Source organism: Eurypyga helias, unplaced genomic scaffold (assembly GCF_000690775.1).
Source record: "Eurypyga helias isolate BGI_N326 unplaced genomic scaffold, ASM69077v1 scaffold4569, whole genome shotgun sequence".
Classification (NCBI taxonomy): Eukaryota; Metazoa; Chordata; class Aves; order Eurypygiformes; family Eurypygidae; genus Eurypyga; species Eurypyga helias.
The window spans coordinates 42,983-61,501 of record NW_010269961.1 but is presented as its reverse complement, the minus strand read 5'-3'; the positions used below and the strand labels follow the sequence as shown (position 1 = coordinate 61,501).

Below are 18,519 nucleotides of genomic sequence, written 5' to 3'. Positions count from 1 at the left end.
CTACAGAACAGCAGGGTTTGACCATGAGCAAGTGTGCAGGAACAGAGTAATTTGGAGAGAAAACAGGGAGCAGACAAAGGATTCCGTTTTCTTGATGCCATTTGGCACCAAGAGCACTAAGCACCATTCCAGTCACCAGCTCTGCCAGGTAGAAGGAGCTCTAAAAGCACTAGAAGAGCTGTTAATCTGAACACTGGTTGCTTGTCACAGCCAGGATTATACACTCTTTAACACCTCTTTCAAGAGAGTATTTTGGAATAGTTACAGCATCGTTTAAAGACTGCGTGAAAAGGTACTAAATTCTTTAAGAGCAAGGTCTTCTGCTAGGTCAGTGAAGAAGCAGCAGGGCCTAAGAAAAGTCCTTAAAACAACCCCCTCATGCTCTGCACTGTCACATCTCATAACAGGCAACAGAAACAGAGAATATATAAATGCACACAGACTGCTGTAAAATAAAGCAGTGTCCCCCTTATCCTCCATTAAATACAAATAGTCATCAATAATATTTCCCTACCACCTCACTCATCAAACCTACACAAAACTCACCTCCCCCCACAAGTCAAAAAGTCAGATCACTCTCTACTGCTGCCTTATAGAGCCCCCAAATTGCCACGGCAGGCTCAGGTGGGCTCCGTGTAATTTGTGACGAGGTCAAGCACCACCCCTAAATTCTGCTTTAAGAAAAAAAAAAAAAAAAAGGAGGGGAAGAAAAGTCTGTGCTATTTTTAAGCTTTTAAGGAAAAGAGGGTCAGGCTCTTAGAAGTCAGATGCTTCTTTCTGTGCTTGAGCTCAAGAGAAGAGGCGTTTTTAGGTTAAGTCTGTAAGTGCAAGGGTTTTTCTCTTGTATCTGCAAGGGTAAGAACAGAGAAAATGAGCAAAACCAAGTTGCAGAGCAATTACGCAGCTAAGTAAGGGCTCTGCAGCGATCCTACAAGTCAAAATGCAATGCTTTGTGTAAGGCAGAGTAGTGAGCGAGCACATTTGGAAGTCGTAAGACAGCCTTAAGCAGAGGATTTTATGGGGCAGACAGATCCCCAGTAACTACTGAGCTGTGCTGCAGGATTCCGTATGCGGGGGTTTGTGATGCTGGAAATTGCAGCTGAAGCATGTTTAAAGCAAGGTGAGAGCAGGCCTGGCTCAGTCTCTTCACATGGGGATTTGTAGTGGGAACTCTTTTCTTGTGGGTTTTTCAGGCTTTTCCCAATGAAAAAAGAAAATAAGTTGCAACTTAAATCTGCAGGAAAATGAGGTTCAAGGTGCACTTTGTATCCCTGTGGTACGTTCTTCTGCTCTAAGCCAGAGCTGCCCTAATCACTCCTGGCAGACCTTAGGATGCCATTGAAGGCTTCCTGGGATAAAGAGCTTGTCTTTCATGCTGCAGCCACTTGGGGAGTCTGGTCCTCCTTCTACTTTTTTCCTCCTTCTACTATTTTCCTTATATTTCTTTATAGTGTTTTTTCCTTATATGGGGTGTAAATTTTGCCCCATCCCCAGCGGGTATGGGCAAGTCATTTGTTTGCTCTCATCCATTCATCACCTTGTTGGTGCAAGGACAGATGCTGTCCCAGCACACTCTCTCCTTGCGGGGTGCTCTTTGGGGGCTCTGATGCCAAAGAAATGAAGGTAGGAATGCTAGATGAGTTCATCATCTCCTCCCTGTTGCTGAAGTTTGGGCTAGTAAGTGTAAATCCCGTACAGATTTGCAGTCAGAAAACAAAAAAGTTTTGTTGTCTTAGTCTGCTTTAATCTCCCCATCAACCAAAAGAGATTTTTTGGGGGTAGATGCTTCTCATCTGATGTTTTCCTTGATCTTCCTGTTACAGAGGCTTCCGTTCACCATTTCCAGCTTTTTCTGCGCAGCTCCTTGTAAATGCTCTCAACAGGTCCCTCTGCTTCCCCTGTTTCTGGCCCTGCCCCAAGGACTGGTAAGGTTGTTTTGGCAAATTGATTTATTGGTGCCTTGTACCATGAGGGGTTCATCTTCCACAAGGGTTCTGGGGTGAAAGGGACTTACAGGAGAGCTAATGTTTCTTAGAACAATGCACCTGGGATTTATGGCAGCTGAGGCAGTTTTGTAATTTCTATGTAATACTGATCACTGAAGGATTTGGAAAAAAAGATTCTGACAGATCCCTGATGACTTATTTCAGAACATGAAATGCAAAGTGTCAATTTAGGGATATATTTTGAAAAATAAAAATAAATTGAGTGCTTTTTTCCTTTCTAGATTTCAGCACTTAACCCCTCACTTTCTTCTCTTCGAAAGAGAGCTTAAAAAGCTTTTTTTTCCAAAGTTTAGTTTCCAAGCCACATATTGCTGGGAAAAAAAAGAAAAGGGATTTAAATTCTGCTCCCATAAGAGAGACTCTGGCAGGCTGCCTGTATGTCAATGAGCAGATCTCAAATATTTGTGCTTTGGAAATGGCTCATTAAACTTCTTGTCCCAGCCCTTGAAATTGGAAAGAAGTGATGGATGCACTCAAAAGGTGGCAGTAGGAGTGTCTTTGTACATTAAGCTTTTTTGATATTTCAGTTTTTTTCCCCAAAGAACTCAAAAGTTGAGACTTCCAGTTCTCTGATGCTATAAATGACCAATTTGAATAATGTAGGCAACCCAATAACCTTTTTTATTATTTGAAAGGTTATTCTGCACCTGAAACCAATGTGGCTTTAATGATTTACCTGCTTTTGCCACTGGTGTATCAGTCATGAGCATTTTGAATGTGTCTTATTGCTTCAGGAATCAGAGTCTAACTGTGTGTCTAGGTGTTCTGGAGATATACATATAGAGTGATATAGATGGATGAGGTTTTGCTTGCTTCCTGGTAGAAAGTAACTTTTTCAAAATCAGTGTGGTTTGAAGAAAAACAGAATCTGGGCGTGTTTTTTCAGTGCTACGTTAAGAACTGTCAATAACCCCAACTGGGTGTGTCACTTTAAGAGGGCTGGATCATTTTTTTGTTCCTTTTCACTGCATTGACAATAATTAAACTGCAGATGGGGGTGAGCCAAAGCTGTGGTGAAACTGCTCGATATGTGAGGAATGTTAGACAGCCCCGCATCAGCCCCAGCGAATAATCCCTGCCCCACCACAGGCATCCCATGTGGTCCTCTGCCAGCGGTGCCCTGCTGCTGGAGTATTACTTGCTGCAGCTGCAAAAATCTAGGTCTGGGTGGGGAACGATTCAGAAGTAGGGACAAAAGAAGTAGGAAAAAAAGATTTCTGAGCTCTCAAACGTGGTACATGGCTGGGAAAAACAGTCTGCAAACACCTTCACCAGGTCCAGTGCAGTGGGAAGGTTTCTGCTCACACGTGCGTTTGCTCAGGGCTGGCATCTCCCTGCTACTGCTCTCAGTACTAAGTGGTGTGCTGCAAATAAGCAATGCAGCCATTAGGGCTTTTACCATCATCCAAATGGAAAACAGCTGATTAGGAAGCTTTTTTAGAAGGGAAGGGAAAGAAATGCTATGCAATGGCCTGACCTAAGCAGCCGGGATAGCTGACAACAGGCAAAAAATGCCCTTGGGGAGTGTTTTTTGGAGCTATGCACATTTCCCACTTTTCTTTTTTGGGGTTGCGGGCTGATGGAAGCAGGAGCAGACATGATGTGGCTTGTAGACCCATTTTTGTCATGCATTTACTTTGCAGATGGGCTACTTCAAAGTTCCTGTCTTCATGAAGCTCATGAGATCTCAAAGGTTTGGTATTTATTTTACAGCACAGGGTCATTACCTGTTGTGTCCCCCCATCCTGATACTTGATGATGGCTGCTTACTGGTCTGTAAGGAGAGGAGCTGGTGCCAGTCTAGTTTCTGGAGTCCTTTGGTGTTAAAGTAACCACAGTTACCGCTTGAGATGATTATGTGGGTCTGGATGTTCAGTCCAGTGCTTTTAGCCCTGTACTGTGAAAAAGCCTATGGAGAGAAGAGAAACAAAACCAGGGTACTCAAAGCAAGTGTTCTCAAAGCAGTATCTTTATTCCAGCTACTTTTCCAGACAGCTGTGGGCAGGCATGGTACAGCAGTGAAGAGGTTTGCCTAGCAAGAACTGTTCATGGATATCCTTCGTACAAATGGCTCGGGACGCAAACAAGAGGCCAGTGGAATGGGCAAGGAGGAATGGTAGAAAATGATGTTTCTTGTTGCCGCATGTACATTTCCACTGTTATGTCAGCAAATTTTTAGGACAAAAGAACCCAAATCCCCTGAAGTATCACTGCTTGCAGTAAAGCACTTTTTTTTTTTTTTCTTTCCAGTTTCTTCTCCACTTTCCAGCGATGAGGATTCTACAGGATGGTAGTTATCAGACATGAGCATGGCCTCAAATTCCAGCTTGGCAATGAACCCTCTGAAATTGGATCCTGAGGCAGGGCCCACCTTCCTTAAAATGGGAAATACACATGCTCCCAGCCAAGCTGGATATTCTCGTGTGAGAGGTATTGCTAGCAGTACTGAAGTCTAGCAAAGTTCTAGCATGTGGCTGCAGCTGGACCAAAAACTGTGTGTCTCTGAAAAAGCTCTGCCAGATTGTTCTGCTGTTATTTATCTAATTCTAGCATTATGCTCTCTGAATATAATATCACATGAAATGGAACAAAAGCAAAATTTAGGTTAAGTACTCTGTGCAAAATATTGTTTTTAACACTGGTGCATTCTACACCTGGTCTGCCCACCTGAGTGGAGCAGACCTGGTGTAGGTGCTGGTGAATGTGGGCTCTTAAGAGCAGAAATGCACACTGCAAACTAAGTATTGCTGTAGGAGTAATGACATTCCTTGACGAGCACCCAGTTAACTGGTATCTGAAGATGACCCTTAGATATAATCAAAATGTCTTTAAAGCAGAGCAAAGAGGTTAAATTTTTGCTACCAACTTGGCAAACTCTTCAGGTATATTACTGGGGATCTGTACGGGGCTGCAGAACTGGGGCTTTCTGTGTGCTTCTTCCCTAGGGGGCATAAGGTCTGAAGCCTTCTCAGTACTTGTGTAGCTTGCATCACTTTGCACAGTCACCTCCACCCACACAGGTGTCCCTGGCATGGACATACAGCCCTGTCAACAGGCCAGGAGGTCTGGAATCCTTCCAAGTGGAACTAGACCTAGGCATTTCTAAGAGGGAAGACACTAATGTATCTACCAAAGCTTTGAGCCTAAAGCTGATGAATGGCTACTCTACAGCTGGCTTGATTAAATGGCCATTGAAGATGATGTAAACATCAGACTCCTCACTATAGATGGCATTTTCTCGCTCCCGCTTGAACATCCTCACCCAGACCTCCTCTCCTTCCTGCAGGTCCAGCATCAGGCTCTGGCTCTGCATGATGCTCCGGTCACTGGGCTGGGCGTAGAGGATGGCCACCTCTTTCTCGTTCTTCATCAAGTGCAGGTAGGTCTCCTTGAAGTTCCAGGTGTGGACGTTGAGGCTGAAGTAGTAGATTCCTGCCACATAGCAGAAGAACTTCCCCGAGAACATGTTGAAGTGCTTGTAGAGGTTCACAAACTCGGTGTCAAAAGTGACGTGCTGGAAGTAGTCTGAGCTATGAAGGGGTTTTCTCCGACCCACTGAGAAAGCAGCATAGAGCTGCTTGCAGGAATGGCCTTGTGGGCCAGGCTGGCCTTTCTGTCCCTTCCGTCCATTAAAGCCACGTAGCCCTCTTTCACCTTCCTTCCCAACTGCTCCAGGGTACCCTTTCTCTCCCATCTCACCCTTCTCACCTGCGAGCATAAAGGAGAACCTTGTCAAACACAAGCATGCAAAGCACAAGCCTCAGATAACATCTTGCTGGAGACAACCAGCAAAGCAGCTGCTAAAACACTTTCCCCGGCACAGAAATCTGGTCAGACACCAGCACCCTCCTAATTGTCATAAGGATATAAATGCCAGGTGAAAGCTTGGCTCCAGTGAGCCTGTGATCCCAATGTTCAATGTCCAGTAGTGGAAGTCCGTGGCCTGACCCGACCAGTTACATGAATCCTGTATTCATGAACCCAGCTCCTCCGTGCAGAGGTTTGGGCAGGAAAAGTTACCGGTTTTGCTGAGGTCTGACTTGGACCTGGGAGAGGTGGTTGGGTTTTTCTGGTCTGCAGACACCTGGCACATCTCCTGTATTACATGTTTAATTTTTGTTTGCCTGCCTTACTGAGACAAAAAAGGTGCAATGGAAGAAGTGAGCGAGTGTCGTTCTTAGCTTCTTACTCTACCATTTAGTAATTTTGTGATAATGTTTGCATCTGGTTTTTAGTGTGACCTAACTTGAGTTTCCAATGATTCTGGTTTTTGATGGTTTACAGCCCTTTGCCCTCTCTCTGCACACACATTTACAGCCTGTGCCATGTCACCCCTTGACCCTCCTTTGGATTAATCATGTGGATGGGTTTCTTGGTGTAAGGAGGAGCACAGCTTGCAAAATGAGGGTGAGCAAGTACGGTAAAGGATGTTATCGCAGCAGTCAGCTTTACCCACCTTTGAGGATGGTGATATCTATAGTGGGCTGGACTTTGGGTACCGAATAGGCAGGGTCGCTGCTCATCCTTGCGAATCGCGAGGAGACAACAGAGACGGGCTGCTCTGAGGGCCCGCAGCATCGCACGCACGACAGGCGCCGCGGTTCCCGCCTTGGCAGACCCTTTTCAAGCGTGGCACCAACATTCACAGTGGACACCAAGAGCAGGAGAAACACAGCGCTCATCTTCACTGGAGCCGGCTGGGCTGAGCAAAGGGACAGAAATTATTAACGTGGTGATTGAAATCGGAGCTTCTGATGGGCCATCTGTTAATGGTACCGCAAGGTGCGTTTCTTCTGATTAATTATTAGCTTATCTTGTAGTGGCACTGGGAGACTCCAGGTAGGAACGGTGCCCCACTGCGTACTGTTTACAAGCAGCGGAAAAGGCAATCCCTGTCTCTCATTACCTACAGCTGAAATATCTGACAAGAGACATCAGGTAAACAAAAGAAGAAGGAAAAAAAAAAAAAACCCAAACAAACCACAACCAAAACCTGCTGAGGTCAGAAGCTGAGGCTGAGATGCTTAAAGCTGTCATAGCAAAGCTCTGCTCAAGGCACACTTGTTGCCTGGCTGCAGTTGGAACAGTCCTTGCTACCTGCTGGGTAAAAGACTTGACGTGTTGCTCTGTTGGTTACTGTTTCTGGCATAGCCATTCTGAAAAATACAAACTCAGAATGAGATAATGAAAATTCATTTAAATATAGAGCCTAAACCTGGTGGGTGGCTTTTTCTGTTTGTTTGGGTTTTTCTGTTTGTTTGGGTTTTAGGATAAACCTGAAAGGAAATGAAACTTAAAGAAATTAAAAGCGTTTCTCTCCACATAGTGTCTCAGCCTCTGGCTGGTAACTTCTTTCCGAGGTGACCTAGCCAAGCAGTTCGTGACTTTGACCGTATCCACGTGCTGTTCCCAGCAGAATTTCAGTGTACGCTTTCCGTTTTTATTTTCCTGTGTGCAGAATGGAAGGCCAAATAACTGCAACAAACAGACTGAATAGGGATTTGCTCTGCACAAACACTGGTTTTCGAGATAATCTCTTATATTTTCATCTGCTACTGGCAAGCTCCCAAGGCCCTGACTACTGAGTGGACAGAGAGAAAATGTTTCAGGTGTGCAAAGAAGGTGTGTTTTCCCCAGCTCCCCATCAGCTTCTTTCCTAGGGAGGGATTAGAGCCAGGGACAGGCAACTTGCCTCCTCAAACCATGTATAATTAGTGTCATTCTACTGATTACAGTAGTTTTTCATACAAGACAGATTTTGGATCGATGCCTTTTTGGAGCTTATTCAAAGTCCAATTAGTTGGATGGACTGTTGTTGACCTCAGGCTGGGAACAGTTTTTACAGCTCCTCTTCTACCAGCTTTAATTCCTGGAATAGTTGGGGAAGGTAGTAGCTAGATGCCCTGGCTTTCAGAAATAGCTCAGTGAACACACAGGTCTCATCTGCAGAGGGAGGGAGGGGATGTTGCCTTGGAGCTCTACAAAGGCTTCACCGGGCACAAAATGGTCCAAATACGAAAGAAAATATGAAGAAAAAAGAAAAAGAAGTTAGTCCCAGGAAAGGTACTTGGATTGTACCATCGTTCTTGGGAGATGCTTTCTTCTAGTTCTTACCTGCCCCAAGAGAACCATCATTCACACCTTTTATTACTTGGTGTAATCCAGCTCCCTGGAAACCTGATGAATACTTAGCAGCAACATAATAACTTCCCTTCTGACAGCAGTGAAAGTCCTTTCATCAAATCTGTCATAACTTGAAATGATCTTTCTATTCATAATTGTACCTCATTCTAGGTACAAGTCTGAGGAGGGATTAATTCTCCTTTTATAACAGTGTTCAGGGCCTGAATCTCATTTTTATTAAGTCCTTTTTTAATTTTCATTCACTTCTTGAGCCACTTTTGTGCTGCCAAACAGGAACAGAAATGCAATGCAAGTGTAAATGGGCAGCAGGTCATAAATAACCAGCCCGTATCTGGCCAGAACAGAAAGTTTGCACCACAGAGAGCATTTGGGGTCTGTACGATGTTTCTGGGCTCTCTTCTGCAGTGATTAAAGTTTGTGCCTATATGTAATGGTTTAAAGAAGGCCCCGTGTTCGTTCACTTGGAGTCCCAAGCAAATAGGACCATTATATCCTCTGGGGGCCTAAAAGCTATTTAGCCCTTCTCAGGCATGTGGATAGTGAGTAACCTGAGGATGAAGTATAGGGCACTTGATTATATTATCACAACATTAAAACTGAGGACATAATTGCTTATAATACCTTTGTGGAGGAGGAAGAGCATTCATTAAGAGGGGTATTCAGAATGGGCAGAAGGGAAAGGTTTAATAAATATGAAGAAATCACATTTTTATAGGCCATTATTCTCCCTAAGATGAAGGACTTTCCTATTTTTAGAAGTGACTTAAGGAAAAAAAAAATGTCTGGCTGAAAAAATCAGTGTTCAGGTTGTGCACATATTACATCACTGTAATTCAAGCATCCATTGAAGGAATCGTGGCCACTTGCATGATTCATGAAGAACAATTACTTCAGCTATTGTTTAGAAATTGCATTTGGAGAAAAAAAAAATAATGCAAACGATGCAACAAACCCTGGCATCTTAGAGCTTACACACACACACACACACTCACACATTTTTCTTCAAAAAGTTAGTGAAGATAATTCACTAAAGTGGCAGAAACATGTATGTGGTTGCAATATCTGTGGTTAGGCGAAACCTTAATGATGTGTGTGAATAAACAGTTTCAGACTTGCAGTCTACTCATAACAGGCAAGAAAGGACGGGAGAAGCAGCAAAGTAGGAAAGAGGTGGAGGGAAAGGTGTCTGAGAGGGCCAGCAAGAAAGGAAAATGAATTCAGCAGTATGGGATTATGTTTGGAAGGTATCCAGCACAAAACCGGAGATCAGGTGAAGGGAAAATGCCAAACGAGGGAAATCAAATGTGCAGGAGGAAAGGAAACAAACCTGGTAGGGATTTCCTCATAATAAGATCATGTCAATCTGGAGAAAAAGAATTATTTGAGCCAAATTTCAGAGAAGCAAATATGATTCTTGTGATGGTGGTGAAGTCAAATCTGATGCCTTAAAAACCCAAAAAGGATACAAAAAGGATGAAGCTCAGAATTTAAGACCTGTGAGGTAAAGTGAGAGGTTGGGTTTAGCTGTGTTTTCCCTTTAAGATAATTATTGTGACCCTCTTTTGTCAAATGTGGCCATGATGGATTTGACTTCAGCTGCAGAGGTTTATCTCCTTGAGAAGACGGCAAACAACAGACTCGGCTTTGCTCTGCTACGGCCATGACACACACAGTGCTGCCTCTCCCGCACGTCATTCAGATCCCTGCACGGGAGGAATATCCATCCTCCTTCCCACCGCGATCCGATACGCTCGTTATTGCCTGACATGATGCATTAGTACCGCACCGAATGTGCGAGGCTGCAAAACTGGGTATGTTCCTCCTTGGTCGTCCTTCACAACACCCCTGTAGGGATGGACAGGAGCATCCTGAAAGCAACAGGTTGAAACTGGAAGTATACATTACTGTCTTTGTCTTACGTACGGGGAACCTGAAAATTGCAACCTGGTTCAACTTAGAAGTCTTGTTTTTCCTTTTGGGTGGGAAAACCCAGAGATGATGGAAGACACACAGACATCCTAACGGCTGGGAGAAAAACAGGTCTCACGTCTTTGGAAATCTTGTCCATAAATGCTTCCCCTGAAGACAAGAAGTTGGTCTCAGCCCTCCCTCTCTCAAAACCATTTTCTCAGTTCGGCTTCTTTGGCTCTGCTTTTAGCTTAGGTTCATTCTGAAACAGTTGACTGACAATTGATGAGTTTGAAATGTTTCAGTGGAAAACCTCGCGGCGACATGTGGAAAAACACATTGTTTTGAAGCTTCTGACTCCTCTTGCAAAACGCTCGCAAAGCAGAAAGCTCGCCACGAGGCTGAGCGCAAGACCTGTTTTGTTGCAGTAGGTAATTTTGAAATAAATGACTTGTTCCTCCCTTAAGACTTTCAAGCCTCCCCTCTCCAAAGTCATGAAACACAGCACAGCCGCCAGCCTCTGCAGGTGGAACCAGGATGAAGCCCAACAGCCAAGTGTGGATTTAGTCTGAGGCTAAGAAGGAAATTCTGCATGTGCGGATCTTTTGGGCAATATTTTGGCGAACAGAATGAAAATTTATGAATGATGAAATGAGGCATCTGAACCTGATGAAAAGGCAGTTATTTCAGTGAATTTTGGTGATGAGGATGGCTGGTGGTCTGTGTTCATTATAACGTTAGAGTATATGTTATTGTTGGAGAGCTGTTTAAGGGTAATGAAAGGTGTCTTTGACTGAAACCACCCTTTAGCGAAGGTTTAAAGAGACTATTTGCTCTTTCTGTCCCTTTTCTTCCCCTCTGAGTTTCTGAGTAGAAAGACAATATTAAAATATTACCAAAAGGGATTATTTGTTCAGGTATTTCTGCCTGGCCCAAAACAAGAAGGAAAATCAAGTGCAAATGTCAATCTCCTTACATTAAATTCAAACGCCTCCGTTGTTCGGACCCTTTTGAAGGGTTTGTCTGTCTTCCTAACCAGAGCTGGCAATGCGAACCCATCTCACAGTGCTGGTGAGGATGCAGTGTTCAAACCAGGGACACAGTTGCCTACCATGCTCATGCCACAGCAGAACAGATGATTAAATGATGTATTTATTCTCTGCACTGACCTTGGAAATACCCTGACTTAAAATATAATCCATCAAGCTTTTTATTTACACATTTCTTACCTGATATGAACAACCTGCATCGAAAGTGCTGGTTTTCCAGTGACACCTGGCATTCCCAGTGTCTGCCAGTAAAAAAAGCCAAATTCCTCCCGCACAGGGCTTTAGAAGTACCACAAACATTTGCTAGGGAAGGGCAGAAACCATTAGTTCCAGTTCAGGGAGTTAAATGATGTGATTCTTTCTTCTTGTGTGCAACTTCTTATTTAAATATATTTTCTTGACACTATTACAGCTGGAGAGAGCACCTTGATTGATTTTTTTGGTTCATGATTGAGTTTAATCTTATAGCTCAAGGTAGACAGCTTACGGATGAGGTGCATTTGCTCATGCAAAGCTTTTTAATGATTCTGGGTACCTGAAGAATTTTAACACTTTGCTGTAAAGTAGCACATCTGGGCAATAGAAATGGCAAGAAATCCCTGTAATATCTGCAAAAATATCTTACTCGCTCTGCACACAGAGAAAACAAAGCAAGAATGCAAAGCAGGTTAGCCTGGAGGCTGGACCAAGAGGTTTTCCCTCTGGTTAGCAACATGGAGATGATTGCAACCTGAACCCTGATCTTGGCCAAGCCTTGTCTGGTCCGTTGGCATGGCAAGCAGCCATGTATGGATTATGTCAGAGGTACACATCTACATTAACCTACCCCAGCCCCTGTTTTCACTGCGTACAGCAGAGGTATGTCTTTACCTTGCAGGGATGCTCAAAGAATAAATCTTGCTAATAACTGTGCTGAGCTCACACAATGTGATACTGAGAATTCACGAGGCAGAAATTGCTCTTGGATCCCTGAGCTGTGCTTGAAATTTCTGCTAACATTTTCCTTCCTGTTTTTCCAAGGGCTTCACTCAGAAAAGCAATCTATGACTATCTTCGCTTTAAATTCACGCCACACGGAACAATGCCAGCCACTACCCATTTTAATTAGTGACAAATCTTGACTGAAAACCCAAGAGGGCAGTTAAGACTAAAACCTTTCTTGTGCCACAGAGATGGAAAACACATGGTTGTGTCAGCCTCGAACCCCGGCATCGTTCCAGAGATGGAAAATATTTCAGTTCTGCTTTTTTACCTTTTGTCTTCTTTCAAGCTTTGACCTCCTCACTGCTCCAGACCTCTTTGCGTCGCCAGCAGCAGGAAACGAAGCATCGTTAGGGCCGGGTTTGTCTGGACACTGGACTTCTTCTTGGAAATTATTTTCCAGGATTTTTTTTTTCTTTCCCAGGAGGATCTGAAATTTCTTCATGAGCTACTTATTGTAGAAAAGCCCAAAACACTGAAGGAGCTTGTGTGTTTTCTAAGGCAAAGCTGCGACAGCTTAGCAGTTTCTCTGCCCGCAGTGTTGGAGCCAAGCGTGGGGCAGCTCCGCTCTGGCACGATGCTGCAGAGATGCTCCACTTGAGCCGAGCATCAAGAGCCCTTCCGTAGCCATGAAGTGTCTTGAGGGCTCACAGACAAGAACATTTGGATCCCAAAAAGCAATGTGGTTTAAAAATTTCCGTTGTCTGTAGTGGTTTACAGATGACAGATGGTAACGCCCTCTTGTCCTCAGTGTTTATACAAGGGGCTGGGGTGAAGCAGAAGATGGGTTGGGAGTACTGCTAGAGGCAAAGTCAGGATCCGGCCACGGAGAGGTCCCGGGATGTTAGCTGCACTCATATTTGTAATAGCCTGGCTGAACATTTGCTCAGAGTGTTTGTAGCTCCATTTCTAATTGTCTGGTTTGGGTTTTATTTTCTGGTGCTTTTTTAGCATGTGCCTGTTTCCACTGTGGCTGAATTGTCCTAATTCCTCTGTCCCGGGAAGAGCTGTGAAACCCCTTCACCCCCACTAGTACATGCCCCTGAGCAGCAGCAGCTGGTGCATTCACCACATGCTCTCTCCAGCTGTGATTTCACCTGTCAGGCATGGGAAGAGCCGAGCATCCCAAGAAAACATCCCTTCCTATTACCTGCACGTGCTTAGACCCGAGGATTGTATGGATTTAGCACAGTTGCTACAGGTGCTATGGGAGGAGAGGCTGTGCCTGTATGGAAATGGTCCCGTGTACCCGCATCTCCGCGTGGTACCACCTTCCCTGGCCTGGGCAGGGGCTGTTATCACACTTAGCACAGAGAGGGAGCAAAAGGATGTTTGCTGGTTCCTAAGCAAGCAACTCTTTCCTCTCTCCTTCTCCATGTCCCTGCCTGCACCTCTGATGCCAGGAACATGCCTGCGATGTCCTGAAAATGGCCCTGCTCCGGGCTGGGCGGCTCCTTGAAAGCTTTCCCGTCTCCGTAGCAAGCCCAGACGGTGATTCAGCCCTGCACCACGGAGGCACAGAGCAAGTTACAGTAAGTCATTCCCTGGGCAGCTTCTCCAATGGAACACATCACCCTGATGAAGTGGACGGCACCCAACTCTCCTTCGCCTTTCCCAGTGGAAAGGCAGCTTTACTGTGACTTGCCACCGCTCAGTCGCACCGTGAACTTGGCTTTCTGTGTGCCGAAATAAAGCCTGTAGAAGTGTCCCTGCAGCAGGTCCCATGCGGTGCTGTCCCAGATGGTGGGTGGGAGTACCGGGACATGGTGCTGGCAGCAGCAGGAGCATCCCAGCACTACTGCAAACCCCTGCTCGCAGCTCAGGAGCGAGCAGCACGTTTCAACGGCTGCAGTTCTCCAGGGAGGCTGGAGAAGCAAAGTCCCCAGAAAGTTTCCATGTCCACGGAGGATGCCAAGAAACGGCTTTTTCCCCGCGCTGGGATCCTGCAGCAGCGGAGCAGCCTGAATCAGGTCCAGCACCGTCCCCATCCCACTGCTCAGCCACAGCTTGGAGGAAATCAGAGTAGCAGAAAGCATCCTACTGAAGTGTTAATGCAATGAGGGGTGTAGGAACAAATTAAAGCCAGCTCAGCAATAACCTGGCCTTGCACTTATTTCACCTGCTGCAGTGAAGCAGAAAAAGCGAGACGAAGCAGCACAGGCAGAGAGCACCTCTCTTTAGGATTCACTCAAGCAACCTGCTTCTGCAGGGTGGGAACAGTTTGTTCCTTGCAGCAATAGCATTTTTTTCCCTAAACTTATTCAGATCCATTTACCTTACCTTGTGCCTCGGGACCCCCTGGCTTTTACTTTTCTTGCTGTTGCTTAGCAGGATGCATAATATGAAAGCTGCCGTTCATTCAGGTTTTTTAGTTCTCGGTGGCTGCAGCTTCCTAGCTGGAGTCCAAATGAAACACTGGAAGTCAGTCCGGCTCCTTATGAAACCCAGCAGCTAGGTTGTTTGTAAAAGCAAGTTTTTTTATGGTTTCTTTGCTTGCACCAGCTTGTGCTGGGTTCCTGTGCTTTTGTCCTGCTGTAGTTTCCTTAGGACACGCAGCCAGTCTGTGGGGTTGCACGGTGCCTCTCACAGTGATGGAAATGAAGACCAAAAAATTTGAGAATTTAGAAAAAAAAAGAAGAGTATCAAAAAACCACAGACCCAAAACCACATCCAGTGTTCCATCCAAGAGAGAAAGTGCTGGGATCACATGGAAATAATTTTTCTTTGGGAGATTTCAGCATCTTTTTAGGCAGGAGGAAGGAGAAGAAAAAACCACCACAACCAAACTCACAATAAAGGCTCTGGCTTTTGTGCATGAACTGCAGAAGTGGCAGTGAGTATTACCATCCTGTGACTGGGAAAGGAACACAAGCAGAGAGGTGAAACTTGCTCGGTGTGTGTTTGCAGACATCACGACCATCATGATCTAGTTGCTTGCTTGTGTTTTGCACCAACATTTCCATGACAATCAGAAATGGCTGGACAGCAAGTTACCACTATTTCATAATACCCACTCCTCTGGTTAACAGCAGCAGTTACAGCCGGGGTGCCACGAGGGTCAGTGCAGGACGGGAGGTGTCGAGATCGTCTCCAAAGGAGGCTGAGCAGAGGGCATCTTCAGAGAAGCCGTCCAGCCCTGTCCTGCCCGGACTGGCCCATCGGCAGAGAAGCACATGGTTGTCCTGGCCACGTTCAAGTCCCTCAGGAAGGCTGGTGGCTGCCACGGTCCCTGTGCTCATGGCAGCAGTGAGGCTGCAGAATCGAGCACAGCATGGCACACTGCTGCGTGCTGGCAGTGTCACCCCTTACCCAGGAGATGACAGAATCACAGAATGCTGGGGCATCACCTAGTCCACCGCCCCTGCCCCCCACCAAAACAGGTTCACCTGGAGCAGGTCGGACAGGAATGCATCCACGTGGGTTTTGAGCATCTCCAGAGCAGGAGACTCCCCAACCCCTCTGGGCAGCCTGTTCAGTGCTCTGGCACACTCAAAGTGAAGTAGTTTTTCCTCATGTTGAGATGGAATTTCCTGTGTTCTTGTTTATGCCCGTTGCCCCTTGTTTTGTCGCTGGGCACCCCTGAAGTGTCTGGCCCTATCCTCTTGATACCCGCCCTTTAGGTATTTATAAGCATTGGTAAGATCCCCTCTCAGATAATGTGAGATGTAGCACAGGTTGCTCTTGTCCAAGGGACCGATGAGCCAAAGTTGCTTGGGACAGCCCGGAGCAGACACGGGGGTTTCGGAGCACTGAACACCACACACCTCCTGCCCGGCCAGAGCTGCACTGCGCCACCGCGCTTTGATTGTAGTGCCCGCACTTTCTTAGCTCAAATTGCAAACTTGGTTACCTCCAGCCCTTGGAAAAAAGCACATTGGTGGCTAGCTTTAAAACCAGGTTTGGGCTCTGAATTTGTTCTTTTTGGATTTTTTTTTCCCTTTTTCTTTTTTCTTTTTCTGTTTTGCAACAGCCTCCTCTTAACTTTAATAGAAGTTAAAAGAGATGGGTACACTACATAGTGCGAGCTCCAGCACTGTTCCTGTGCCAAGACTGAAAAAGCAAAGCGATGCTTTGTCCTGGGAACATCAAGAGGGAAAAGGTGTGTTTTGTCCTCTCACAGTGCCCTTCCCCACTTCAGGTCACAACTCAGTGTTTTAATATTCCTCCCCCGCAGTCCTGCTGCCCTGTCGCCTGCCCTGCCCCAGACCCCGGCACCTCGGCACCTCACCAGACCGTGGGGCACATGCTGACCAGGTCAGGCCTCTATTTTTTTGAAAACAGTCTCTGCCTTATGTAAGGAGGTATGAGATGTGAGAGCGCCTTGGGAACCTCTGTGCTCTTTCAAAACCCCTTCAAAGCCTCCCCATCCTTCCCTGACCCAGCCGGGCAGGGGACATCTCAGCCAAGGTCCTCAGAAAGGTCCCATCTCTGCTCCAGGTGCTGATGTGCCCCAGCTCCTAAATGCTCTGCACCCCTGGACCACTGCCCAGCAGTCACCCGTCCCGCATAGCCAGGAGCCCTGATCAGAGGCAGGAGACAGCTGTCACGATGGAAAAAGGGGTTTGCATGTCTTCGCAGCATTAAATAAGAAACCAAACTACCTCTAAAGCTGTAGGTGGATCTGGGTTATGTAAGGGAGAGCTCAAGTTGTTCACAGACGTTGGGAATGTTTTTATACTGGTGGTGTTAAATAAAACAAGCAGGTGATTAAAACAGGCTGCAGCATGATTTTTTTTTTTTTAAATTCAAAAATCTGCAACCAAAGTGATGAGGAGAGGGAATAGGGGCTATGGGGGAGCAAGGGTTGCCCCTGTATCAAGGGGGAGGGAAAATACCTGTGCTGCTGGTGCTGTACTGGGAGGCTCCGTTAGCAAGGAGCAGTGCGGAGGTTTGCTGCTGTCCCGGCACGAACCCGAGCAGCGTCCAGCTCTCCATGAGTCACCCTCCGGTGCTGGGCTCCTCCAGCCCAGCCTTCCTGGAGCCCCCTGCCCCCCCGCTGCAGCAGTGGTCCCCATCCCAGCCCTGCAGAGATGGGCCGGAGCAGACTCTGCTGGGCGGAAGCCACCTGGAACCTGGCACAGGGAGTCCCGTGCAGAAGGGGGGAATGTGCCTGCAGCCTTCCCAAAGCTGCCAGGAAAAGAAAATCCTTACTCATGCTCCTTTTGGAGGGACCTCAAACAGTCTCTAAGAAAAGAAATTATTTTGCCTCACAAATGCCAACCAAAGTCTTTCCTGTCAACTTCTCTGTTCTGGATTAAACACCAAGCTTGTGTAATCTTTTCATATCCAACATGTTTCCCGGGTACTCTTCTCCTTCTCTGTGTTCTCTTGATGTTGGTCAGCACCTTTTGTGGAAGGGAATGGTTGCTCCATGTGTCCTGCACCAGAACCTCCAAAGCCACCTGGCTGGAGTTGCTGCATCCATGTACTTGGTCCCACAAATCACGTGGAACCCAGAGACAACTATTCCATGTAGGTGCATTTGTGCCACCGTCAGTAGAGCCACCACACAGGTGACATCAATGCCTTTTCAGGTTTTGGGTCTACCTTTGTCCCAGAGGCAGATCAGCAGCGTGTCCCGAGCACCCTGTGCACGCTTCAGAGGGTTTCTTTCCTTCCTTCGTCTTCTGTCAAATGTTTATAATTAGAACACAATTAGTAAATAATATCTATGAGCCCTGCTGAGACACAGGAGCTGCTTTGCACCAAGTACGTCCTTGCAACAAGAAGCACTGCAAGCAAAAGTGCAAATGCAAGTGCCGAAGCACTCAGAGCAGAGGGACGGCTCCCTGGAGATGGGACTTTGGTTCCTGGCCCCGCTGCCAACTGTGCGGGATTTTGGGAAAGCTCTGCTCTGCTCTCCTGGGGATGGCACGTCTCTTCTCCCATTCTTCATCACCTATTTTTAGGCTAAGTTCTTCAGCAGAAAAACCCCAGTATAATTGGAGCACAGCCGGGCAGAGCTCTGGTTTCAGGGGGGGTGTGAGGCCACCACCGAGAGCTTACTTGCATGGATATAAAAATAGTTTATAGATGTAACTCAATAGAAACAGTGTTTTGGGCTCCAAAAATGATCTTAGCTGCTCAAAAACTGTCCAAACCCAGCCTATATGAGATGTTTTTATTTTTACTCTGAAACTTAGGACAGAAGAAAAATGTTATGGTAAGCAGCGACTGGCATCAGAGCCAGTGTCTCCAGATTAAACAGGTTTTCTGCCTCTTAAAACGACAACCTCCTTTTTCGAAATAATAATCACATTCAAGGAAGAAGGATATTTCTGTTTATACAGTTGATTTATAAAGCTTGGCTTTTTTCCATGCAGGGAGCAAGGGAAAAAAAAAACCCAAGCCCAAAAACTAGTTCTGCACGCTGCTGAAGGCTTGTAGCAAATTAATAAGAAACTCTGTGTGCGATAGAGCAGCGAGTCCAG

At 46.1% G+C, this 18,519-nt stretch overlaps 1 protein-coding gene across 1 annotated transcript; it reads right to left on the bottom strand.

Annotated features, from left to right (window-relative positions):
• Positions 1-5,166: 5,166 nt before the first annotated feature.
• Positions 5,167-14,669, bottom strand: LOC104514532 (complement C1q tumor necrosis factor-related protein 1-like). The gene is made up of 3 exons (XM_010158252.1): positions 14,369-14,669; positions 6,463-6,703; positions 5,167-5,714 (listed from the first exon to the last, which is right to left on the bottom strand). The coding sequence occupies exons 2-3, from the start codon at positions 6,686-6,688 to the stop codon at positions 5,167-5,169; spliced, it is 774 nt and encodes a 257-aa protein (XP_010156554.1). The 5' UTR covers positions 6,689-6,703; positions 14,369-14,669.
• Between the last annotated feature and the right edge of the window lie 3,850 nt (positions 14,670-18,519).